General features: G+C 43.4%; 1 protein-coding gene across 1 annotated transcript in view; it reads left to right on the top strand.

The window, feature by feature from the left end:
• Positions 1-27,398, top strand: part of LOC109874930 (cadherin-2) — a 106,026-nt gene that overhangs the window by 60,570 nt on the left and 18,058 nt on the right. The window contains exons 3-14 of the mRNA XM_031810258.1: positions 9,302-9,522; positions 15,643-15,822; positions 16,725-16,880; positions 17,627-17,771; positions 18,139-18,311; positions 19,378-19,515; positions 19,961-20,146; positions 20,677-20,930; positions 21,313-21,455; positions 22,265-22,498; positions 23,419-23,652; positions 24,304-24,443. Of these exons, the coding sequence (XP_031666118.1) occupies positions 9,302-9,522; positions 15,643-15,822; positions 16,725-16,880; positions 17,627-17,771; positions 18,139-18,311; positions 19,378-19,515; positions 19,961-20,146; positions 20,677-20,930; positions 21,313-21,455; positions 22,265-22,498; positions 23,419-23,652; positions 24,304-24,443 (2,204 nt within the window). The remainder of the gene's footprint in view (positions 1-9,301; positions 9,523-15,642; positions 15,823-16,724; positions 16,881-17,626; positions 17,772-18,138; positions 18,312-19,377; positions 19,516-19,960; positions 20,147-20,676; positions 20,931-21,312; positions 21,456-22,264; positions 22,499-23,418; positions 23,653-24,303; positions 24,444-27,398) is intronic.

Below are 27,398 nucleotides of genomic sequence, written 5' to 3'. Positions count from 1 at the left end.
AAACAAGTGTAATATTGTCATATTTATCTGATATTCTCCATGAACCTGTATGTATTAGCATTGAGTTAGCTACTAGCTAGCCATGCTAATGTCTTCATAAAGAGCTGTAGGGAGCTACTTGACATCCTGTTAATAATGTGGTCAGTTTAATATCATCCTAAAGCCTGAGCCGCTGTATCAAGCGGCCGTTCTGATCGCTCCGCTCGCAGAACCCAAATCCCAGTAGCCATGTTGCTGATTAGTATAGAAGGATGTAGCTTAGCCGTTATCAGCTGTTGGCTCCAATGACACAGTAATCCAGCGAGACGCTAGGCGCGAGACGATGTGGCACCAGAAAACACACACTAGAATAATCGAATTTACCCAACAAAGACTGATGGACTCCTAAATATGTGGTATCTCCGTGAGTCTTTCAAAGTAACCCGTTTAGACCAGTCAGAACTTTCCTCGTCTAGCATCAGCTAACATGCAGCATTTCATTCCGTGACTAAAAGCGCTTCAAAAGCTCTTTAGCCTTCATAATAAGAGGTTCTCATATGATGATGTAGCCTAACAAGGAGAAGACTAAGGCTAATTTTGACATGCTAGCTGTAGAAAACAGCAGTTAGAACACAACAGCTAACAACCCTTTGATTCGCTTCAGTCTTCACAATGACAATACAACCCCTTCATATTATGGTGACGATACTGTAACCCAGAGGAGATATAGCTAGCTAAGACTAATTTCTGCAGGTTAGCCAGAACAACACAGGGCCTTTGTACCTTAATGGGTCAGATACAGAGAAGCTAGATGCATCTCCCTCTCGGTGAAGTAAATGGAGGTGGATGTTGGGCACTGGCAGGCAGTCGATCATCTTACCTTGTTATTGTCCTCCCAATACAACGACTGTCAGACAGGTCCGCTAGCTCCCAACAGAGCAAATGGTCATATGCTGATGTGAGAGAAATGTTAAGTGTAAAGAGAAAGAAGAATGGAAGAAGGCTAGTTTTATTCCCTCAGGACAGGACTGGGGAAGGGGTTCTGTTTAGCATATCCAGAGAGCCCATGGGTCAGTCGATCTGAGATTAAAAGGGACCTGCATAGGATATTGCATAGGATATCTTTGTGTGTGTTTGTGCCAGTGTGGGTGAGCATAATAAAGAAAGGTGGTATCAATGCAATTTGATAGTGTGTTTTCATCCTTTAATTGAAGCCTCTGTTTCAGGAGGGGACTATGTCTTCTGCAATAACACATAATTGTCGTGGGTGTTGGTCACCATAAGAATGTAAGGCTGCAGCCTATAGCGTAGCGTAGCCCATGTGACTTCATAGCCTTTTCCCTCTTCACATGTTTATTTTGCAGAAAGACATTATTGGAGAAAGTCGACATTACCCATGTTTCTTTCATGTGAATCCTGTACATATTTTAGTCAGAGCCTTAAACACATGGCTCTCCATGGTGTTTCAAGTGCTCTGCATTAGTAAAATCCCTTCAAGCAAGGCTGAAGTCTGGCAAAGCCCAACCTCATCATCCTACCATCCAGACATCAACTGTAAACTGTTTACTTTCTCTCAAGAGTTTCATTTTACTGAACACAGGGTTATTGCTGCTCAAGCCTCATCTCCCTCACAATAAATGGGTTTTTAGATTCTTAAGATGGTAAAAAGAGTTTGAGAAAAAACTAAGCTAAAGAGGCTTACCAGCTAAAATGGAAGTTGTTTGCTAATTACCCTTGAGGCTGTAGAAAATGTATTCATAGTAAATGCTTAAACACCACCTACATGTGAATGAAGTACACAGACATGCATCATTATGGGTAGTATCCAGCTATGATACTTTAAAAGCATTAGTATGGTGTTCCGTTTGATTGTATATAATAATTGGCTAATTATAGGATTAAATATTGTGAAGGGTGTTACGCCATAGTAGAAAAGACGAGGTGCAATCAGGGAATACACTTTCCATGATATAGACTGACCAGCTGAATCCAGGTGAAAGATATGATCCCTGATGTTACTTGTTGAATCCACTTCAATCCGTGTAGATAAAGGTGAGGGTACAGGTTAAAGAAGGATTTTTAAGCCTTGAGACAATTGAGACATGGATTGGATATGTGTGCCATTCAGAGGGTGAATAGGCAAGACAAAAGATTTAAGTGCCTTTGAACAGCTTATGGTAGTAGGTGCCAGGCACAACAGTTTAAGTGTGTCAAGAACTGCAACGCGGCTGGGTTTTTCATTCTCAACAATTTCCCGTTTTTATCAAGAATTATCCACGACCCAAAGGACATCCAGACAATATTAGGAAGGTGTTCCTAATGTTTTGTACGTTCAGTGTATATCGTATACAGTCCTAATTTCACATGACATTTTGTGTCACATGAATTGCCATTCATTAATTTAGCCCCTGTTATATTTTCCAATGGCAGAGTGACTTTCTTAGCACTTTAACTTGAATTAAGACACTGAAGTGCGACGTGGATCAGCTACAGTTTAGCAACCATCTCGTAATCAATGTCCTCTTGCATGTACGTTCTACCGAGCACAGCTAATTTTGATCCTATTTTCTGTATTGCATTTTCTCATCCCCAATGCAGTCAGCTAGGGCCAGCGATGGAGCATGAACTAGATTTGGTGAACTGTGTTCGTGAATAATGCATTTAGTCAGTGGCGTCCAGGCATTTGCCCGATGGAATTGCCTCTGGAGAATTCGCCGGGGTCTGCATTTCTGTTAGGTGACTGATGAAACACCTATGCTGAGTATTTCACACCTGTCAGTGACATCACCAGCTGGAGATGAATGATGGAAATATCAGGACGAACCACATGACGTGGTGCTTCAGCCTTGTCACATTTACAGCTCATTACAGGGACCTTGAGCTTTTTACTAGCTTACTGGATTTGGATTTGCAGACAGGAATAAAAAGGTATAGGCTGGAACATTTGATGTACTCTCTCGACGTTAGGCTACCACGGACAGCCTCTTTATGTGTTCCCACTGTGAGATATGCTGCATCTGACTGAGATTTTTTTTTTTTAACGACTGTTCCTTGTGACGTTCTTCGAGAACGCTGCAAATTAACCAAATTGCATCCCTCTCTCATTCTTTCTCTCTCTCTCTCTCTCTCTCTCTGTTCTCTCTCTATTTGCTCTTTGTATTTGTCCCTCTCTATAAGCAGGAGCACGTGATGGAGACAGACAAAAGAGTGACACATTGGGAAGGTTAGCTGTGGTTTTTGTGTTGTTAGTCAGCTACGAGGGTTTCTATAAGCCTGTGAATGGGCTCGTTGAGTCGGAGGTAATTTTGGGCCCCGGCGTGGGGCATTAGTTGGACTGGCCTTTCTGCTGACTGGCCCACTTTCTTCCCCCCCAGCAGCAGCAGCAGCAGCAGCAGCAGTATATACCCCTCTCTCTGCTGCATCGGCATTTCTGTCCAAACCAAAGGCCTTTATCTCCCTGGCCATGACGACATGTCTGATATGCCGAGGTGGTGGTGGTGGCAGCAAGGATCTCTTTCAGTTTCGTTATACCTCCGGGAGCTAATAAATCTAGATATACTGTAGATAAACTGGAACATCCAGGGTTAGTACAGTAAATGCTGCTCTGGTCTCCTATGGGCAATGGGAGCTTGGGGGCTGGGGGATGGGGTTTGGGGAGCTGGCCATGATAAATGAATAGACACACGCTGGACATCCCCATTCATTATTATTGGAATTTGTGCTGCCTGCTGGGAATTTGCACAGCGATTGCCATGGCGCCTGGTTGCTGAAGGGCCTCCCAGAGGTGTTCACATGGCCAGATCTCAGACTGAGCTAGGGAACAGGAGCTTGGCTCAGCAGCCAAACAACAGACCTCGGTGCTACAAAGACTCACAAGGAAACCACTGCAGTCGAGTGTAGGCTAACCCAGGGTATTACATACACACTAATATCAGTTAACACAGAACTAAAGTCTTGCATAATTGGTCAGATGCTCAATTAAGTTCTGGGTCTATGCGTGTTAAGAGAAAAGAGACAACGAGGATTGGAATCGGAAAGAAAATATCTACCTTCTCTCTTTGCAACTGTCCCATCTGCACCAACTGTCCTATCTCCTTCCGAAATCCAAGACCTAATGGTGCTCGTTATCTCACGCATTCCATTGTATCATGACAGATCTACGGTACCATTTATGTTTATATAGTCTGTCCACGAGAGAACACACACACACACACACACACACTGTCTACCCTCACACAGGGAACAACATTGCAGCCTTGTTTGTATTTATCCTTCACCTGAAAAAAAAAATCTTTGAGCTAGGCTCAGCAGCTAGAGCAGCCCCATAAATGCTAATTAAGATGAAGCAATATAAAGATGCCAATCCCACCCACCCAGTCATTCTCTCTCTCTCTTTCTCTCTCTCTCTTTCTCTCTCTCTCTGTCTCTCTCTCTCCCTCTCTCTCTCAAACTGTGTGCTCACTCCACAAATCTGCATATGTTCCATCCAGGTGCATTCATATAGAATGTGTACAGTACATGGTTTTGGGGTGATTTAGAGCAAAATGTTAATTGGATCTAGCATCTCTTTGATCAAATCAAATGTATTTATTTGATCTTATGGGTTAATAAGCAAAGCACAAAGCACTTTAGCCAACCAATCAATATACCTAATTTAAGAAGAGTGTGTGAAGTAGATTGTGCCACCTCTCCCTTCAACGATATGTTGTCTCTCAAGTCTCATTCACCCAGTAGAAGCTGTCATTGTGAGCTGAGCCGTTCTGACACTTCTCTCTGTATTCTGTATGTGTCTGAGCATCAGACGGACTAGTGCTGTGGAGGTGATTGCCTTAAGGCTGGAAGGAAACAACTTCAGCTAACCAAGGTCACATCGCGCTCTGAAGTTGGCTTGCCAGGTTCAAACAGACAGAAAAAAACGAATTTGATGAGGTTGCTCTGAGCAGTGTGCAAATGGTCAATATATAGGCACTTGGTGTGTTCCAGCATATAGGCATAGGATAGATACTCCTTTGTTGATTCTTGTATATCTTAATTTCATAGTGTTCACTTTGCTTCTTTCCCCCACAGTGCCGAGCCACTCTCTGAGACACTTCTGTGTGCTTTTCATCAATATTTAGATGAATGGCAATTCCTCAGTTACATCAGATCAGTGCACTGTCATGGATTTGTTTTGCAGATGCGATGCATTAACTGTAGCACAGTGTAAAGGGTTGCATCCAGGGCCCTTTCAACAGTTTCTCCCTCCTTCTCTATGAACGTGATGAAGTAAAGCAGGATTGTATTTTCATTCATCTTGTTGAGAACCCTCTGAATACATTTTAGTTCAGTGTTTTATTTTCAACCAACAAGGCTCAGTGCTTATACAGTATTCATTGATTAGAACCCTCATTATTTTCTCTCTTCTCTCTATCTGTCTCTAGGTGTCTCTCTACTCTCTTCTCTCTATCTGTCTCTAGGTGTCTCTCTACTCTCTTCTCTCTATCTGTCTCTAGGTGTCTCTCTACTCTCTTCTCTCTATCTGTCTCTAGGTGTCTCTCTACTCTCTTCTCTCTATCTGTCTCTAGGTGTCTCTCTACTCTCTTCTCTCTATCTGTCTCTAGGTGTCTCTCTACTCTCTTCTCTCTATCTGTCTCTAGGTGTCTCTCTACTCTCTTCTCTCTATCTGTCTCTAGGTGTCTCTCTACTCTCTTCTCTCTATCTGTCTCTAGGTGTCTCTCTACTCTCTTCTCTCTATCTGTCTCTAGGTGTCTCTCTACTCTCTTCTCTCTATCTGTCTCTAGGTGTCTCTCTACTCTCTTCTCTCTATCTGTCTCTAGGTGTCTCTCTACTCTCTTCTCTCTATCTGTCTCTAGGTGTCTCTCTACTCTCTTCTCTCTATCTGTCTCTAGGTGTCTCTCTACTCTCTTCTCTCTATCTGTCTCTAGGTGTCTCTCTACTCTCTTCTGTTATACATGTTTTTTTTATATAGAACGTACCTCTATTTTGGAGCCCTTTTTGTGTGGACATGGTGGTTCATTCAGTAAGGTACACTTCACTGGATCACTTTGTGTCCACTGTGAAAGTCAATAGTATAATCAACGGGATGTTTTTCCCCTCTCTTTACGCTTTGCCCATTTTCACAATTTCACAATACTTTGCCATTGGGAAAATGGATCCGTCACCTGCTGTGGTGGTTTAGCCATTGTGCTTTATGTTACAGAATACAGTGCCTTGAAAAAGTATTCACCCCCCTAAATAAAGTCCCATCTGTGTGCAATCTAAATGTCACATTATCTGTCAAATGATCTCAGTATATACACCTGTTCTGAAAGGCCTCAGAGTCTGCAACACCACTAAGCAAGGGGCATCACCAAGTAAGCGGCACCATGAAGGAGCTCTCAAAACAAGTCAGGGACAAAGTTGTGGAGAAGTACATATCAGGGTTTGGTAATAAAAAAATACCCGAAACTTTGAACATCCCACGGAGCACCATTAAATCCATTATTAAAAAATGGAAAGAATATGGCACCACAACAAACCTGCCAAGAGAGGGCCACCGACCAAAACTCACAGACCAGGCAAGGAGGGCATTAATCAGAGAGGAAAAAAAGAGACCAAAGATAACCCTGAAGGAGCTGCAAAGCTCCACAGTGGAGATTGGAGAATCTGTCCATAGGACCACTTTAAGCCGTACACTTCATAGAGCTGGGCTTTATGGAAGTGGCCAGAAAAAAAGCCATTGCTTAAAGAAAAATAAGTAAACAATAAGTAAACAATTTGGTGTTTGCCAAAAGGCATGTGGGAGACTCCCCAAACATATGGAAGAAGGTACTCTGGTCAGATGAAACAAAAATTGAGCTTTTTGGCCATCAAGGAAAACGCTATGTCTGGCACAAACCCAACACCTCTAATCACCCCGAGAACACGATCAACACGATGGCAACATGCTGTCGGGATGCTTTTCATCGGCAGGGACTGGGAAACTGGTCAGAATTGAAGGAATGATGGATGCCGCTAAATACAGGGAAATTCTTGAGGGAAACCTGTTTTAGTCTTCCAGAGATTTGAGACTGGGATGGAGGTTCACCTTCCAGCAGGACAATGACCCCAAGCATACTGCTAAAGCAACACTTGAGTGGTTTAAGGGGAAACATGTAAATGTCTTGGAATCAAATCAAAAATCAAATCAAATTTATTTGTCACATACACATGGTTAGCAGATGTTAATGCGAGTGTAGCGAAATGCTTGTGCTTCTAGTTCCAACAATGCAGTAATAACGAACAAGTAATCTAACTAACAATTCCAAAAAAAACTACTGTCTTATACACAGTGTAAGGGGATAAAGAATATGTACATAAGGATATATGAATGGCCTAGTCAAAGGGACCTCAATCCAATTGAGAATCTGTGGTGTGACTTAAAGATTGCTGTACACCAGTGGAACCCATCCAACTTGAAGGAGCTGGAGCAGTTTGACTTGAAGAATGGGCAAAAATCCCAGTGGGCAGATGTGCCAAGCTTATAGAGTCATACCTCAAGAGACTTGCAGCTGTAATTACTGCAAAAGGTGGCTCTACAAAGTATTGACTTTGGGGGGTGAATAGTTATGTACGCTCCAGTTTTCTTTTTTTTGGTCTTATTTCCTGTTTGTTTCACAATAAAAACTAATATTTTGCATATATAAAGTGGTAAGCATGTTGTGTAAATCAAATATTACAAACCCCCCAAAAATCTATTTCAATTCCAGGTTGTAAGGCAACAAAATGTGAAAAATGCCAAGGAGGGTGAATACTTTCGCAAGCCACTGTAGAAAGTATCTGTTACATGTTGTGTATTATTTTGAGAGCAGGATGCAAATGAACACGAAATACTTTCTCTTTAGTTTAACTAGCAAGACAGTGTTAATTCTTTCTGTCACTGAAAGGTTGTTATTAGTAGGTGGTGAATTCTATTTCTGCGTGCGTGCACCAAAGAATTGTAGCTCCTATTTTTGCTTTTCACACTCCAACATCCCTGATCAGCACCCCGTCAATAGGGCCAGGGGTTAAACCTTCATTCTTGTTCAGAGCCAGGGCTCAATCTCCCTCCACAGGCCCACATGTGATGTGCTCCCTCCCACTGCTGTGCTCCCAGTGTAAAGACCCACTGAAATCGCAGCTCTCCGTCTGTCCTCAAGGTAATACAAGAATGGGAGATTAGATGTCCTTCTTCAAGGCTTTTGTTAAGTAATTTGCCGTCTGGTTTAATAATTTAAAATGGCATTGGTGCAGCCGACACAGAAATGATATATCTTTACGTCTGATCACTTTAGCTTGGAGGAGTTTCAGTATTATCTGTATGCTGGCTGGTTTTCTGTTCTCTGTGTGTGTGTGCATAGACGTTTGTTTATGTGTGTTTAAACATGTAGAAGTGTGTGTGTGTGTGTGTGTGTGTGTGTGTGTGTGTGTGTGTGTGTGTGTGTGTGTGTGTGTGTAGGTATGGTGTTTGAGATGCACTGTCACTCACCTGAAACATGAACCAATGTTAGACCACTGCCACTGAAGTGCTCTGGGACTGTGTACTAGAGCTCCAAGGAGCTGTGTGTGTGTGTGTGTGTGTGTGTGTGTGTGTGTGTGTGTGTGTGTGTGTGTGTGTGTGTGTGTGTGTGTGTGTGTGTGTGTGTGTGTGTGTGTGTGTGTGTGTGTGTGTGTGTGTGTGTGTGTGTGTCATTGCAGCTGTGTGTATATGTATGTGTACACACTGATGAAATAAACATCACACACTTCTCACTCCCTGAGAGTCAGGATTGCTAGCCGACCACGGCAAAGCATCCGTGTTTGTTATTGGGTAGAAGCTGGCATGCAATGTCTTGAGCTAAAAGCAATAAGAAAAAAGTCTGGATCCTATGTAAATGATTCCTCTCTTATTTATATAAGCTGGTGCTTCTATTTACCCAGACACAACAGTTCATTTAGCCACAGTCTAATTGGCACATCAGTTTAAAAAACAATGTTTTGGTATTTTAGATATATTCGTTTTGATCCAGCAAGTGCCCTTCAGGGGTTTATCATTTCCCTTTTGCTTTCTTTCTTTTGATTTTTTCTCCTTCTCTTTCTACTGCACCAGTTTTAAACAATACTTTTGGGGCACAGGTTGAAATACATTATGTATGAGTTTTAGGAGGAATTGGAGGCTTTGTGGACTATACCACACAGCCTGGGAGTGGTGTGGGAGGAGGGTCCCTGTCTATCTGGATGTCCGTCTGTCTGTCTGAGTGTCTACTCACTGTCTTTCTGTCTCTCTCCCTGGTTACCTCAGCTTCAATCTCATGTTCTGTCTCTTCTCTCCCTCTCTCTCTTACAGTGAAGTTTGTGAACTGCGGCCAAGGTGGACTGGTGCAGTTCGAGTGCAGTAACCCGTCCGACTTCCGTATAGAGGCTGACGGGGTGGTCTACGCCCTCAGGCCATTCACCGTGTCCACCCTCCGGGCGGTGCCCCTAGTGATCGTGGCCAGGGACGAGACCAATCAGCAGCAATGGCAGACCCAAGTGAGATTAACGCCCCCTATAGGCCAGAGCCAACAGGTACGTCCAACACCTCCGCACACATCCTCTCCCCTTTCCACTCTCTCCTCTCTCTCTCTAATGTTTCTTGATTATTTGTGACTTCGGGTAGCATTGTGGAATGTGGAATGTTCCAATTCCAATTCCGCCCCTGCATCTAATTCCTTCCTCTTATTAGCCTTCACAGCATTCACAGATGATTTGTTCCCTAAATTGTAGCAGGTGTTCCGGGAGACTGGGATGGATGCTCGCTAATTAAAACGTAATGTGTCAATTTGAAGGGGAGCACAATCATATACTCAACGCGGTCAGTGAGTAGCGGCGCCACACACAACAGATGCAGAATAGCTCCTCATAAAGACTGATTTCAATCAGCTTCCTTGTGGCGGCAGCGGCGACGTTTATGGCTGTATCTTTGTCATCCAACCAGAGGGGAGTGCATTGCAGTGCACCCCTAGTGGTGATTCAGAGAACAGGGAGCATCTGTCTCTCGGCTTCAAAGATCCTGCCATTCAGTCAATGTTCTGTAGATGAGGGAGGCCGTGTGATGTGGTTATGTAATCAAGTGTGTAATTGAGAGAGAGAACAGGGATATGAGGAGAAACAAGGCTCAAACGGCCGTGTTTGTATTTCTAGCCTCCTTCTCAGTCCTGGATTATGTGTTTCTGTTCAGTTCAATGGTCATAACCTGTGAAAGTCTTTCTCTCTCACTAGCTGGAATGGTGTTAATTGGCTAGAGTGCACAGACTCACATTTAAACTCTCTGTCTCGCTCTCTCTCTCGCTCTCTCTCCAATTTTTAGGTCTGATCTTCATACATTGTGGACTCTTATTGTTAATGAATGCCTCTTAAGTACAGCACAATGAGCCTCTTTGTTCAACAAAGATACCATCTGAAAAAACATAGTATTTTCCTCCAGTCATATACAGAACAAATTAGCTGCACAAGCAGCCCATTTCAAAAGCACCTCTCTGAAACATCACATAAAAGGAGAGTGCATTCTTTTATAAGCCTCCAGATTAAACACACATTTTTACAGTTATGTCAAATTGGTGTGAGTGCAGTGGGCCAACAGCAGCAGCAGCAGCAGCATTTTGTGGTTTCAAATTAAACTTGTACAGGGGATGATTTAGTGAGAGTTTTGAAAACAGCATTGTTAGGGCGCTGATGCTCATTTACCACAGTGACTCCTGCAGGTATGTGATTTTAATGACACCATTAGTCACACGTGTCGCTTATTTAAAGAGAAATGTACACTTGTCCAGGCCAGATAAACAAGGGGCTTGGCCACAGTAGCTTTTAAATAGAAATAGGATAATCATTTTAGAAGACTCTGATTGACCCTAGATGTTTGTGTTGTTTTCTATGTGATTGTATGGACAGTTGTTAATTTGGCCTGGATAATTATGGTAGTAATCAATGTTCCCTCAAATTTTTCTCATCACTGAGCAAATTGCAGGTCTGCTGAGCGCAAACTCGAACATTGTGAAAATTCTCTGCAACTTCCAGCGGGTGTTTACTGTGAACACTGAGGCTGTACCCGCTTTAAGTTACAGTTTTAACAGTTGCCATGTAGGCTACTGTAGCTATTTAATCATAATCTAGGCATACCAGAGTGTCCTATCATCAAAAACAATTGACAAAGAGGTGACTGAAAATGGTGGTGATGTTGAATGCAAGAAAACACAAAATAAAATGCATTATTATTCCCATACCATTATTACAGAGAATCAGACAAATTATGCTACCCTCTGCCTATTGGCTATTTAGCTTATTTAAGCTTGTCTCAAAATGCAACATTGCCCCTTTAAGACATACAAAAGCTTTTTATCTGACTTGCTTTTGAAAGATGTCTAGAAATGTACACGTTTTGTGCTCTTGTAGGAAGCAATCCCCCCCCTATCGATGACCACAAATGATCTATAACTGGGTTAATGACTCACTAACTACCAAAGGATATGAACAAAATGTGCACATGTGGCTACATGCAGCTCTCGCTTTGATCTCAAAACAAATGCTTCTCCTGCTGTAAACACTGTCCAGGTCAAAATAAATGGCACAGATCCATATATGATCTATTTGCATATAGGCCTCCTGCAGCTCTGATTGGTTATGCCGCACAGCCTCTGTAGAGTAAGAGCTGTGTGGTGCGTGTCAATGCAATAGAATCCTACTCCAATGCATTCTGCCTACAACAACATCTCTTGCATAGTTTGTTTTGTTTCGGTATGTTGCATTTAAAGTGGCTAATATTGAGTTGATCACCATTGCCACAGTAAAGTGAAACGTTGATTGTGTTAACTAACAGGGAACACTCTAAAAAGTTTAGTGAAGTTTAACCTGTTGAGTGTAGGGGGGGGGCATTTTGATGCTTGGAAGAAAAGCGTACCCAAATGAAACGGCCTATTTCTCAGGCCAAGAATCTAGAATATGCATATAATTGTCGGATTAGGATAGAAAACACTCTAAAGTTTCCAAAACTGTCAAAATATTGTCTGTGAGTATAACAGAACTGATATTGCATGCGAAAACCCGAGGAAAATTCAACCCGGAAGTGCTGTTTTTCCTGAAAGCTCTCTGTTCCATTGCCTGCCTTTGCTCCATTTCAATGGATATCAACCCGATTCATCTTCCTATGGCTTCCACATGTTGTGAACAGTCTTTAGACATAGTTTCAGGCTTTTATTTTGAAAAATGAGTGAGAAAGATAACATCGCATCATTGGATGGCTGGGTGCCAGCAGCGTTTTGCATGCGCCAACAGAATGGAGCAGACATTTTCTCTCTCTCTCCTATTGAAGAAGCTACAGTCCGGTTGAAATATTATCGATTATATATTGTAAAAACAACCTTTGAGGTTTGATTATAAAAAACGTTTGACATGTTTCTACGAACTTTACGGATACTATTTGGAATTTTCGTCTGCCCCATCGTGACCGCTCGAGCCTGTGGATTTCTGAACATAACGCGCCAACCAAATGGAGGTATTTTGGATATAAAAATAATCTTAATGGAACAAAAGGAACATTTATTGTGTAACTGGGAGTCTCATGAGTGCAAACATCTAAAGATCATGAAAGGTAAGTGATTCATTTTCTTGCTTTTCTGACTTTCGTGACCAATCTACTTGGCTGCTAGCTGTTTGTAATGTTTTGTCTGCTGAGAGAGACGTCCTTACATAAACACTTGGTATGCTTTCGCCGAAAAGCTTTTTTGAAATCTGACACGCCAGGTGGATTAACTCTAAACTGTGTTTTGCTATATTGCACTTGTGATTTCATGAAAATTAAATATTTTTAGTAATTTAATTTGAATTTGGCACTCTGCAATTCAGCGGATGTTGACAAAAATGATCCCGCTAACGGGATGGGTGCATCAAGAAGTGATGCACCCACAAGTGATTGTGGGTTGATACAGTATTTATTCTGCACGGCAGTCCATTGGAGCTGCGCAGTAGTCTCGGGGCTACATTGGTAGTAATCACATCTATAATAGAATATAGAAGTCAATCTCACCAGTTTATTGGGCCACGTGTCAGGGTTTCCCCTAAGATATTTTTTAGCAGAGGTGGCAAAGTTAGTAAAGGGGGATGGGGTTGGGGGGTTTGGTAGTGGACGTGGCCAATGACGTGGTCTATGACAAAAATAATTTGATGCCCTCCTCTGCTGAGACAGAATGTTTCTGTTTTAAAGCTAATTTCCTGCAATTCTACACATTTGCCATGTGGCTGAGTGAAAATGAACCATTTTAAAGTAACTGTCCAGTGAAAATCTCACTTTTAAAAATTCATATTATGTTAACTCATACCCAAATAATAACTACGGTATATAGCTCCATTATAATTTGGTCATACTTTATATCTGGTTTTAGTCGTTTAAGTCGACCCTGAAAATGTTTTACCAAATACATCATGTTTCTTCGGAAGAGCTGGTCACAATTTAGCAGCAGCGGCCCACCATTGTTAAATTAATATAGGGGAAACACTGGTGTGGTTATGTGGTTCTCTCTCCAATGCAATGATTGTCATGAATTATCATCATGTGATCCATAATCACATCAGCGGTTAGATGCTATATTAGCAAACACTGCGAACGCATCGGCCCTAGGGGAATGTTTTAATCAATGAAAAAGTAATGATTGGCTTAGCAGTCTCAGCCCCAGCACAGTCACATATATCTATCTATCTATCTGTGTGTATGGCTATAGACAAGTACAAAATCGCCTAGGGTGACCTTCCCAACCACCACCACCATCAGCATAAACATCACCACAGGAGTCAGGCTGAAAACCAAGACCTACCCTAGGCTTTGGAGAGGGCGATTTTGTACTTGTCTATAGCCGCACACACGCGCACGCATGCACGCGCACACACACACACACACACACACACACACACACACACACACACACACACACACACACACACACACACACACACACACACACACACACACACACACACACACAACACCACAATCTCTCTCACACACAGTACACAAACACTCCCAAGCTCTCAGGGATACTGAAGTGTAGTCTAGCAGTCAGAGGATGTAGGGGGCAGAGAGACCTCCAGTACTCTCCAGAGATAGATAGATGTGACTGTGCTGGGGCTGAGACTGCTAAGCAAACCCTCCACACCATTCATCATTCCAGCCGCCAGGTCAGAAATAATTACCGCTCTCACTCTTTCCTTCGGTTTAATAGGGTAATAGATATTTCTGATGCATGTTCCCCGCTATCTGTCCGCTTGCCTCTCTGCATTTCAAATGTGTGAAAGCAGCATAATCGGATTTCAAACATGATTAGTGGAGGCGCTCCGACATCTCCGCAGATGGTCAGGGAGGGGCTGCGTGCATGGTGAGGCTGCGTGGGATGGGGCTCGTGTTGTAACGTGGCAAAACTGTCATTAATTTGTCTGTTTCCACAGACTGTGGCTTTAGGTTAGTTTTAGTGCTTTGGATATTGTGTAACAAATTGACGATCAGTAATTACAGACGGACGAGAGAGAGTTAAGAAGGGACTTTCTGAAGAGTGACTGTTCTACAGGATGACTGTTCTACCTTAGTTTGCCAGCGTCTTGTTTACATTTTCTATCGGGCATTCAAGGTTATTGTGACTTCTCTGGCGCTACTTGGGTCTCACTCCCAACAGTCTCTCTCTCTGTGGAACAGCGAAGGCAAATGGAGCCATCTGGCTATATAGAGTCTGGCTTGCAGGTACCATCCTGCTTTGTTTCAAATCACTTTCATTACAGCCAAGGGAGGATGGCACATCCATTTTAGAAGTGTGTGCGTGTGTGTGTGTGTGTGTGTGTGTGTGTGTGTGTGTGTGTGTGTGTGTGTGTGTGTGTGTGTGTGTGTGTGTGTGTGTGTGTGTGTGTGTGTGTGTGTGTGTGTGTGCATGTGCGTGTGTGTGTGTGTGTGCCTGTTTGCCTGTTTGTGTCTGTGTGCCTGCGTGTTCGTGCATGCTTTTATCAGGACATGAGAGGAGGTCTGTGATTTAAAGCTAACTGAGGGGCTACAGTACTATCCTCGACAAAGAATCTCAAACACTACTCTCATTCCCAGCCATGGAGAAGAGAGCCTGGAAAGAGAGGCTGTTCAAAAACATCATCACATGTATGAAGGCAATGTTAGCCTTCACTGAATTCTCAAAAATGAAATGGATCCTAAAATATAATATGACCACATCAAAAAGCCTCCCCCTCCTATGTTGGGTCCTCTAGCTGGTATAGTTCAATGAGTATGTTTACATGCACACTAATAATTCAATATTAAAGTGATTATGGCAGTAGGTTGAGTATAGCTTTAGTCATGTAAACATCTTAATCGGCCTAAGGTCATAATCGAAGTCAGCATATGCCGATTAAAACACCTGGTTTTCTGAGCAATCTTTGGAAGAATTAGGAAATGTAAACACTTTAATCTGAATTCAAGCTGTGTATTTGATCTGTGCACTAGCACTAGCCGAGCGATCCTCCCTCTTATTATGCCCAAGTTTATTTTGATTGCTGATTTTCTGCATTTATCACTCCTATCAGGTAGCCTGATTTCAGATGTGTCCATGTAAACAGGATTATTAAGAAAATCATTTAAAAAATGATGTGCTAAGTTGGTAAACAGATGTTATTTCTCTCCTCCAGGTCCAAGATATCCCAGCTCTCCCAGCTCTGTCCCAGGGTCTCCAGGAGATCTGGTTCCCATCGCGGCAGACAGACAGCAGCTCTGTGGGCCAGCTCAAACGCATGAAAAGGGACTGGGTAATCCCCCCAATCAACGTCCCAGAGAACTCCAGAGGAGAGTTCCCCCAGGACCTGGTCCGGGTAAGATGCCACACACATAGGCACAGGCACACACACACACACACACACACACACACACACACACACACACACACACACACACACACACACACACACACACACACACACACACACGCACACACCGGTTATCCACAACCTGAAAGGAGACGGTACTCTTATTCTGAGCTTCATGGCTCTACGGAGCAGCAGCAGATTTTGGACCGGTCATTTCTGTTCTACCATCATTATCACTTAATCCACCACCATATTGACTCCACGTCCTGAAAGGTCAAGTGCTCGTGCTAAAGTATCTGATTTCCCTCTCCCAGTCAGGCAAGCCGTCACTATGAATGTCCCTGCTATTATGTAGCTTTAGAGATGAGAGTGAAAAGGACAAAGAGCCCTCCAGTGGCTTGTTTCCCTCAGTTTCCCTTCCTGTTGAGATATTATCCTCACTTTATCATGTGCTCAAGGGGCAAGGGGTGGGTGGATATGAATGATGGAGGACTGGCTATCCTTCTCATGTCAGTTAAGAAGTATATCCTTTCTCAACATAAGCTTACTGGTTCCTGACATAGTGCTAAGTCCAGTATATACTGTCTGTGTGTATTATATTTAATCCAGAAGCATTAGGGGGCTGAGTTTAATGGATGACACAAGGGAGAGGCACCAGGCACCATCCAGACACACCATGGATACCAAGGCTTATGGGTAGAGATAGACAGACCAGGGAAAACACAGAGGCTCAAATACATCACACTCACATATAGTTTAGACACATACACACACGCAAGGGAGGAAGATCTGTCTGTACCACTCACCAACGGGACTCTAGCGCGGGGCGACCCATCAACACCGAACAGTTTATATACCCATAATTGATTATTGATCATTGACCAACGTACCTTTGGGTTCTGAAACAGATCCGGTCGGACAATGACAAGAACCGCTCCCTGAGGTACAGTGTGACTGGACCAGGAGCTGACCAGCCGCCCACTGGCATCTTCATCATCCACCCCATCTCTGGAGAGCTGTCCGTCATGAAACCCCTGGATAGAGAACACATTTCCAACTTCCATGTAAGTCTCATACACACACACATGGGTCTACGTGAGAGAGAGGAGATGATTAGGACCACGCATACTGACAAAGTCAAGATCCACTTTGGATCAAAACATTGTTATTTTCTAGCCAAATAACGGGACGGTGGAGCAATAGTGTATGCGGGTCCTATTCATCCCAAGCTTTCTTTGGTTCAGCACCACCTAAAGTGATGTGCATTCACTTTAGGTAATAGAGAGAGAGAAGCTTGGCCTTGTGCAGTTCAGTGAACTGGAGAAACGGCAGACATGCTGAACAGTTACAGTAAAAGGTTTCTAAACAGTGTACCAAGCATTAAGCATTCTTTATCCAGAGGTATGTGTCCTCTTTGGCTAATACATTGTCTGTATACTCCAGGAGGTTGACTGGCATGTGCTCAAGGTCCCTTGGTAGTCAGGGTGAGACTTATATTAGACAGTGGGCAGACAGAAAAAAACAATAAATTGCAGGTTTGCAATGAAGGTATAATGGAGCAGACATCCCTGGAAGCGCTGCACTATGAACAAACAAGCATTTACATTATTGAAAGGCACATTTCTGGGTTTATTTTTTTTCTATAATTGGAAATAGCTGAAGTAAGAGAGCCATTACAACGCCAAAGTTCTGCTCAGGCAAATTTAAGTGTTTTTGCTGAATGTTTATTGTTTGGTTCTTGCATGCATGTGTATGCATGTGACCACCACAGTCAGCTGAGTGCTGATATCTCTCTGGTGTCTCCCTGCAGCTGAGAGCCCATGCTGTGGATCTGAATGGTAACCAAGTAGAGAGCCCCATCGACATTGTAATCAATGTGATTGACATGAACGACAACCGGCCAGAGTTCATCCATCAGATATGGAACGGCACGATCCCTGAGGGGTCTAAACCAGGTAGTGGCCTAGACCAACCTCCCAGGCTTCCTATCGTCTGGCCTTCGGGGCCACTAAGCTATCAGTAGATAAAACAGCATTAATCACAGGGGGTAATCATTTTGTTAATTTTGCTGCTGTTCGATATGGATAAGATCTCTGCCAATAGAATGTATTCTCTTGTAGAAGTGCTTTGTCAACATTTCAGACAAAGCCAAAGTTTTTTGGGGGCTATGTTTTGTCTGTGCTCCATATTAGTCAATGGATCCTCATAAAAGGGAAGTAGTTTAATGACTGTAGGTAAATTAAATGCAGTACTGAAATAAAACAAGGTCATACTGTTTAAAAAACCCTATTTGCATCTTCTGTCTGTCTTGTCATCACTCAGGGACCTTTGTTATGACGGTAACGTCTGTTGACAAAGATGACCCCAAAACAGCCAATGGGATGCTGCGCTACAAGATTGTATCCCAGAATCCTGAGAGCCCGACATCCAACATGTTCACCATCAACAATAAGACAGGAGGCATCATTACCGTCGCAGCCGGCCTGGACAGAGAGGTACGCAATACAGGAGTTTGTGTATGCGTGTGCACGCGCATATGTGTGCCTATTAAACCCCCAATGCAGTAGCATTAAGGTTACAGTCCCAGTATCAGAGCCATTAATCACATTAATTCATGTGTGCGCCTCCTTTGCTGCACACCACTCCTCTAACATGCATAAGTCAAGATATCCTTTCCTTTGTTTACCTAAATGAGCTGTGGATTGCAGATACAGATTTGAAAACAAACAGAACAGTGTAGTTTTGGGTTGTTTTTGCTGATGATAATCTTCACTGTGTCTCAAAACTAATTAAGCTCGCTAAGCATGACTGATTACCATTTTACCAACGGAGCCAAGAAATGGACTCATCGCCCACTTCATACTTATTGCCTCTAACAAGGAGGCAACATGCATCATTGAGCAGATAAATGTTTATTTTTCTCCCCGTTGCTATTAATGGTAACACTCTCCTATTTAATTGCATGGCGATGGTCTTGCTTATACTGGATGGAAGTGACAAAATAAATATTTAAGTTGAGGTGGGGAAACAAAGCCAGTTGGTGCAATTCTGGCGAGGGCAATCTGGCTAGCTGGCCTGCTATATCAAGTTCACCCCTGGGGCCACTGTTATAGCTGTTATATGTACGGCAGTTGCCACCGTGAAAGTAATTTGCCCAATTCTCATTACCTAGTCACTTGAGTGGCTTTTAATGTGAAGGGAGTAATTTATTACAGTGGGATTACCCATCATGCACCATGATGCTACACATAGTGGAAATGTGGAAGTGTTGCTCTCCCACAGCAAGCAGACTTCTATAAATCCTTTCTCTCTCTCCACAGGGAAATGATGTAGACTTGATCATTGTGAGAATAACTAGGATTCCTCAACCTCCTCATTGTGGTTTGACAGATATTAGTTTGTTAGGATAAGAGAAATTGAACTTAATAATTTAGAGAAATTGAAAATGATCATTAGTTTGGTTTATGTAAGATTCAACCTACACGTAAGGCTCAACACAAGGGTTTAGGTGTTATTCGTATACAGAGTTCATTCTTTTCCAACATGTTATTCTTCTTGCAGAAAGTGCCTCAGTACACGTTGATCATCCAGGCCACAGACATGGAGGGCAACCCCATGTACGGTCTCTCCAACACCGCCACCGCCGTCATCAAAGTCACGGACATCAATGACAACCCACCGGAGTTCACTGCAGAGACGGTGAGAAAGAACACAGCTTCACATCCATGTACTACACCACACTGTGTGTTACAGTCATAGCACTGTCACACTGTCTATATGTACTTAACCCACACATAGTACACACTCAGCCTTGCTTGCAGATGTTGACACATGTAAGTTCTGACATCCTAAGTACATCAGGCAGACAAAGAGGAGATGAGCGAGAGCAGAGGAGAAGAGAGCAGAGAAAGATGCTGAATGTATTTGTGAGAGATGCTTCCCCTCTGTGTAATGTAAGTGTATTGTTTTTCTATCAGACCGAGATGGTGAAGATAACATGATAAGTTGTTGTGGACATTTATTTACCTGAAATGTCGGGAGTGTAGTGCTGGAGCACAGAGCCTGTGTTTTCCACTGGCGCAGCAGTATGTCTAACTGCTCTCTAACTGCTCTCTGTCCCATCCCCCATCTTTTATTCATGCAGTTCTTTGGAGAGGTGCCTGAGAACCGGGTGAATGTCATCGTGGCCAACCTAACGGTGACAGACAAAGACCAGCCCAACACGCCAGCCTGGAACACTGTCTACAAGATCACCGGGGGCGACCCCACCGGCAGGTTCTCCGTGCCAACCGACCCCACCACTAACGAGGGCCTGGTAACTGTTGTCAAGGTGAGACTGGCTGCTACCCCCTCAGACTCAATCCACCCCCCCATGGGGGCCCCACTAGGGGTCACTGACCATGAATAGCGAAGACAGCTCTTAAAGATTAAATGAATAGTTTATAATGCCTTCTATGTTTGCAAGCTATAGGAGTTATCTATAGCAGAGAGAGCAAAGGTGCATGTCAACTGTTTTATTTAACTCTCTCTCTCTGTGTGTGTGTGTGTGTGTGTGTGTGTGTGTGTGTGTGTGTGTGTGTGTGTGTGTGTGTGTGTGTGTGTGTGTGTGTGTGTGTGTTTGCGCGCGTGTGCGCGCGCGCGTGTGTGTATAGCAATTGAAGACTAATTGGTCAACTGTTGTAGAACTAGCTACAGTAGCTCCTAGTTGACTTCTCCTGGGCTCTTTGTCTTATGGCATTAGAAAAATAATACTAATATTTTACTGATCAAGAAAAACAGAATAAATACTTTATCCATCCATTCTCTTACACTCAATGAAACATACAGTACACTTATATACTGTTGGTTTCCTCCCTACAGCCAATCGACTATGAGATCAGCAGGACGTACGTGTTGACGGTGGTAGCGGTGAACGAGGTGTCCCTCGCACGGGGCATCCACTCCCCTCGCCAGTCCACCGCCACGGTCTCCATCAGGGTCATCGATGTCAACGAGAGCCCTAACTTTGAACCCAACCCCAAACTCATCAAACTTGAGGAGGGGATGCAACCAGAATCAGCACTAACCACCTTCACAGCACAGGACCCTGATAGATTCATGCAGCAGACCATTAGGTAGTAATGACACTAAATAGCTGTATTCATGCAGAATTGTTCATACAGTTTGCTCAAAGCACTGACTAGCATTACGTCAATGAAAACATTCCCTTTTACTGAACATTCAACACCTTTAGCCTTACATTTACAAATGAAAAACTAACATGTAAGGTTGTCTTGTATCTTCTGTAAGCTTTCCTCGTCCTCTGTAAATGTACACACTGAAGAAGGCTGTGAAAATGAAAATCATTTTTAAAAGTAGAATCAGGAAGTAAGCTTTATGTGACATCTTTTTGAGTGCAGACCCATTACACCTTTTTGTTTGTCTGAATTTACGCACCAAATCAAGCTTGTGGGAGAGCACAATGGTTCTCTTTTGACTCGTCCTTTGTATTCTCAGATACACCAGGCTCTCAGACCCAGCCAACTGGCTGAGAATCGACCCTAACACCGGGCACATCACAACCATCGCCGTCCTGGACCGTGAATCGCCCTACGTGAAGGACAACATGTACAGTGCCACCTTCCTGGCCTCTGACAGCGGTACGTAGCCTAGCCATCAGGCTCTAATATCTGCTTCCCACAAGTAACCTAGGAGAATATTGTTTTTAGCAAGCAAAAATGTCAAACCCAGCTACCTTGTTCAAGGTTAACATTGTCCCTGTTATCAATGTAGCAAAAGCCACCCTGTTGAAGGAATTGTTTCCGAGCCAGCCCAGACTAAACAGACACACTGTGGACGTGTTCACCTCTCTCCTCTCTCCTTCCCTGACTGGATTTACCTCTGTTCAGGTTTAGCCTGTTCCACAGAGCACAGCACAGGCCAATAGGCTTAAACTCACCCAATATAGAGTTTTCTCAGCATTAATAGGTTAGGATTGGATGACTAGCTCCTTTGAGCGTGGCCTGAATGGCAAAAAAAGCCTCTTAGCCCCATGAATACATAGAGGAGCTGAGGCTCTGGGGCTCCGGGGCTAAGGCAACGACAGTAGGCTCTTCTCTGTCTGTCTGCTTTAGTATTCTCACCCCGTGGCCTCCCCCTTCGTCAGGAAGACACACTCTCTTCAGATCACACACCCAGACCCTCTGCCCTCCCCCCATCTGGAGGGGTCCTGTCCCTGCAGGGTGGCTGCTGCTGCTCCTCTATGCCCTAGTTTACCACCAAGCACCAGGCTCAGGATAAGGACTTTATGCATTACCACAGTGCAGTGAGACATCATGCATTAAAATGAGGCAGATCACTTCTTTATATATTTCCCCTTATGGTTATGTTGATTTATTCAAATCTATATTTTTATCAATGTGTGTGCGTGCGTGTGTCTCTGTCTATCTGTGTGTGTTGTCCCGTCCAGGCATCCCCCCAGCGAGCGGTACAGGCACCCTGCAGATCTTCCTGCTGGACATAAATGACAACGCGCCCCATGTCTACCCCCAGGAGACTGAGATGTGTGAGAAACCTGAGCCCAACGGCTTCAACATCACAGCACTAGACGGAGACCTCAGCCCCAATGCCGGACCCTTCGCATTCGAGCTGGCTAACAGGCCCTCAGACATACAGAGAAACTGGACCATCACACGGCTCAGTGGTAAGACACAACAATAACAAAATGAGGGCTAATCAATATACCTGGGCCTGTGGGTCGGCAGTACTTCTGGTTTTCATTCTTCCCATGTAATCAGAGACGGACATTCTGGCCAATAAATGACATTCATCAATTAACTGCCAGTGAAAATGGAGAACCACCGTGTGGCCCTAGTTATTTGGTTGGTGATAATAGGGTTTGGGACTGTATGTGCTTGGCACTGGCATAGAGGCAGTACTGTATAGGCTTCATGTCCATGGGTTGACATGTGGTTTCAGGCTTTCCATAGGGTCAGGTGCAGTGACCTATAACAGTAGACAGTATTCTCAGTGTGAGTTCCTCACATGACCTCAATGTAGACAATGTACTATAAAAGAGATTAATAGCAGGCCTTCGCTTTATCAAGCAGCTCACTAATTGATTATGCTAATTATGCCAACACAAAAAAAGAGGAATGACTCATTTGTTGTGCGTTGCTAGTGGTTAGATGTTGTGAGTGTAAACCATAGTGAATAAATATCTTAATAGTATAACAGCCAAATGGTTAGTAGGATCTGGGGGAGTTTAGCCTAAGCGCCATTATCAAAAGGTCATCAGTGGGTTTATAAAATTATAAATATAAATCCTGACCATGTTTTGGATGACATATGCTGGCAACGTCCAGGTATATGAAGTTATGCTGTTCTGTTCAGCTTTTTTCCCAGTAGTAATAAATTGATTATCTAATTTGTATACTCAATATAGATAAGTTCAGAGATGAAATAGTTGCACTTGGATTTGTTATGTAGAGGTTAAGGTTAGTGTTGTTTTGTGTTATTTCGTTTTTTGTTGTGAAGTAAAAATGTTCTATTTCTCTCTCTTTCTCTTCCTTTTTGTCTCCCTCCCTCCCGCTCTCATCCTCCCCCACTCCCTCCCACCCCCAGGTGACTTTGCCCAGTTGAGCCTGAAGATCGGTTTCCTGGAAAGCGGCATCTACGAGATCCCTATCATCATCACTGACTCTGGCAACCTGCCCATGTCCAACACATCCTACCTGCGGGTCAAGGTGTGTCAGTGTGACCACAACGGGGACTGCACCGACCAGCAGCACATCGTCGCTGCAGGGCTGGGCACGGGCGCCATCATCGCCATCCTGCTCTGCATCATTATTCTGCTCAGTGAGTGTCCCACTGCCGCTTTGCCTCAGTACACGCATGCACACACACACACACACACACACACACACACACACCGGACACCAGTGCCGTCACCCCGCCCACCACACACATACAGTGCCTTGCGAAAGTATTCACCCCCTTGGCATTTTTCCTATTTTGTTGACTTACAATCTGCAATTAAAATAGATTTTTGGGGGGTTTGTAATCATTTGATTTACACAAGCACATGCTGTGAAGATGCAAAATCTTGTTTTATTGTGAAACAAAGCATGAAATCCAAGTAAAAATCTATTCAAATTACAGGTTGTAATGCAACAAAATAGGAAAAAACGCCAAGGGGGATAAATACTTTTGCAAGGCACTGTACAAAACAAGATAAATGTCACCCCTTACCATTCCTAAACATAGCCGCAGGGATTATTAAGGAGCTAAACGCCATGTGCAAGAGATAGCAGTAGATTATTTCTGGATTACCCAAAAGATAGATTAGCACTGATCAATCTCGTGGCAAGGTTTACGTTCTGAATTGATTTACATGTGTATGCAAAATATCTTATGTTTTGTAATATGGGATATTTTGCTCTCTTTTTATTTCTTTATATCTCTCTCTCTCGATCCCTCTCTGCCTCCCTTTCCATTCCTCCTCTGTAGTTCTTGTGTTGTTGTTTGTGGTATGGATGAAGCGTCGTGATAAGGAGCGTCAGGCCAAGCAGCTGCTTATTGACCCCGAGGACGATGTCAGAGACAACATCCTGAAGTATGACGAGGAGGGAGGAGGAGAAGAGGACCAGGTAGAGAAACACACCCACACACACACACACACACACACACTCACATATACTAACATATATACACACACACACACACACACATGCATGCAGACGTGCACACAAACACATTCACACTCTTATACACACTTATACGCACTTATACACACACAAACACACACACACTCACACACACACACATGCATGCAGACGTGCACACACACACACGCATATATACAAACATACACACGCGCGCAGGCGCACACACACACACACACACACACTCACTCACTCACTCACACATTCACACACACACAAACACATTCACACTCTTATACACACTTATACGCACTTATACACATTTATACACACACACACACACACACACACACACACACACACACACACACACACACACACACACACACACACACACACACACACACACACACACACACACACACACACACACACACACACACACACACACACACAAGACATCAGATTACTTACAATACTAACCCACACTTTTTGTAATGAACTCCAGTTATTACAAGGGAATGATTTTGTAAATGTCTGGTAATATCATTAACAAATGGAGTGTGTTCTTGCCATGGGCCCATTTTGTGATGGACTCTACACACTGGGCCAGGTAGTATTCAGGGCTGGTTATTGCAGCGATAATGTAATTGGGAGACAGACATCTGCTGCTGTGTTATAATGAAGCTCCATCTACATATCTACCAATGATTGAGCAGGAGGGAACATGCACACACAAAGGCGCACACACACAGGGACACACACACCCACACACACACAGGCCCACACACAAACAGACACACATACACACACACACTGGCACACACACATACACACAGGCACACATACACAGAGGCAAACACGCATAAGGATGTGCACACACAGAAGTACACACACACCCAGAAACACACACACACACTGTAATGTCTGAAGACATTGTGATATAACCCTCCTCAAAGACCTTAGAAGCAGGAAGGCTGACACATTTCGTATTTATCGAAAGAAAACAAGCTTCCATTTTGAGCTAGGGGGAGGAGGAGGGATGGATGTCAGAAGGAAATGGTCTTGTCTATGGAATCTGGAAGTCAGTCCGTCGGGGTTGTATTGTGGGTAAAAAATGAACCAGACTGTCCCAGTGATGTGGACTATATAATGCCTCACCTCTGTTCTCCCTATCTCTCCTGCTGGGGAGGAAATTGAAGTGTCAGTGCAGTGGCCGCTCGGCGCTCTCAAAGTATTTTTTTTATTTGCTGACTGCCATTACCTGGGTTTTTATTAGTCCATGTGGCACTCATTCTACCAAGAGGAGACAGATGATCAGCACACACACTGGCCATGTGGGAAGTGGAGAATAATGTGGTGCAGAAAGAATATCAAATTCCAGAAACTTCTGTGGAAGTTTTGTAAGTTGATAGAGAAACTCAATCGTGATGAGTGTTATTTTAGCCCTGCCTGCACTTAAATGCAGTCTCAAACTGAAGTACATCTTTGGGTAACACTTTATTTGGATTGTTCTAAGTAGATGGTTTGTACAGTGGCTTGCGAAAGTATTCAACCCCCTTGCATTTTTCCTATTTTGTTGCATTACAACCTGCTAAGTAATTTTGCATATGTTGACCACATTTAAACAAACTATCCACAAACCCAAAACCTTATCCTAACTCTAAACTTAACCCTTACCCTAGCCCTAGCCCTAACCATACCCTAACCCTTATTCTTAACCTAACCTTAGCAAGCATTTGCTTATCAACATATTGTTTGTTGATAGTATGACAATCTGTAGATCATCTACATGGCACTATCCAAATAAAGTTTTACCTCTTGATCTCTGTCTAGTTTTTCAAAGGACCCCAGTGGAACGCTGCATATGATGTCGTTATAAATACATATGGAAATTGTTATTTCGAGGCCACACAAACAAAATAGCTTGAAGATCTGGAAAAACAGTCCTGTTATTAAATTACCACCGGACAATTTTTTTTTGACAGAACAAACCTGTTTATGCAGCCGCAGCAGGTATCCTAATTAATCATTCCATTGTCAAATGAAAAAAAGGGTGGAAAACAGTAATCCTCACTCAGAGGAAGGACGCAGTCAGTCAATAGGTACAGCTCAGGGCCATTGTCAGCCAAACCTTTGCTTTAAGCAGAATATTAAATAGATATTTGAAGTGAAAATAGGGCCTAAGAAATTCCCCCCCTTACGTGATGAGTTTGTTTATCCGAAGTTGTTGTGGTTGTTTACTGCCCAGCTCCACCCATTTTAAGATCAAGGGGAGGCTAAAGTCCAACACTGGAATGTCCAGCCACAGTGTTGGTGATTCATTGTGTTGTCCGGGCATGGCAGGGGAAATGATATGTCTGCGGGTTGGTGCTTAGTGGTGTGATGTGTAAAGCATGGTTACCTTGAGGGCGTAGTGTGTCATCATTATCCAGTTGTGGCTCTGTGACTGTAATTTTATGGCGTAGTTCTCTGTTACTAAGCCCTGACCTCTGGGATGACCCTGTAGCGTAGAAGGTCATGGAAGGGTCACAGGGAGATGGGCTGGGAGGAGGACAGAGGCTAGAGGGGACGCACACATGGCATTCTGCTCTAGGATGTGTAACGGCCATTGTCCCCTTCCAGCCAATGTGACTGTCAATCTGTGTGTTTGGATGTTTATATTAAGATAAACATGATCCATGTGTTTATATGAACAACATTTTTTGTGTCTGTGTTTGTGTCTATTTCTTTTTTTTTCAGGCATGTACAGTGCCTTCTAAAAAAGTATTCAAAGCCCTTCACCTTTTGTTGTGTTTTTTAAGCCAAAACTGTAACTCGGCCACTCAGGAACATTCACTGTTTCTTGGTAAGCAACTCCAGTGTAGATTTGGCCTTGTGTTTTAGGTTATTGTCCTGCTGAAAGCTGAATTCATCTCACAGTGTCTGGTGGAAAGCAGA

The sequence above is a fragment of the Oncorhynchus kisutch genome, linkage group LG30, assembly GCF_002021735.2.
Source record: "Oncorhynchus kisutch isolate 150728-3 linkage group LG30, Okis_V2, whole genome shotgun sequence".
Lineage (NCBI taxonomy): Eukaryota > Metazoa > Chordata > Actinopteri > Salmoniformes > Salmonidae > Oncorhynchus > Oncorhynchus kisutch.
Note: the sequence above shows the minus strand (reverse complement) of the source record. Positions and strands in the feature narration are given on the sequence as shown.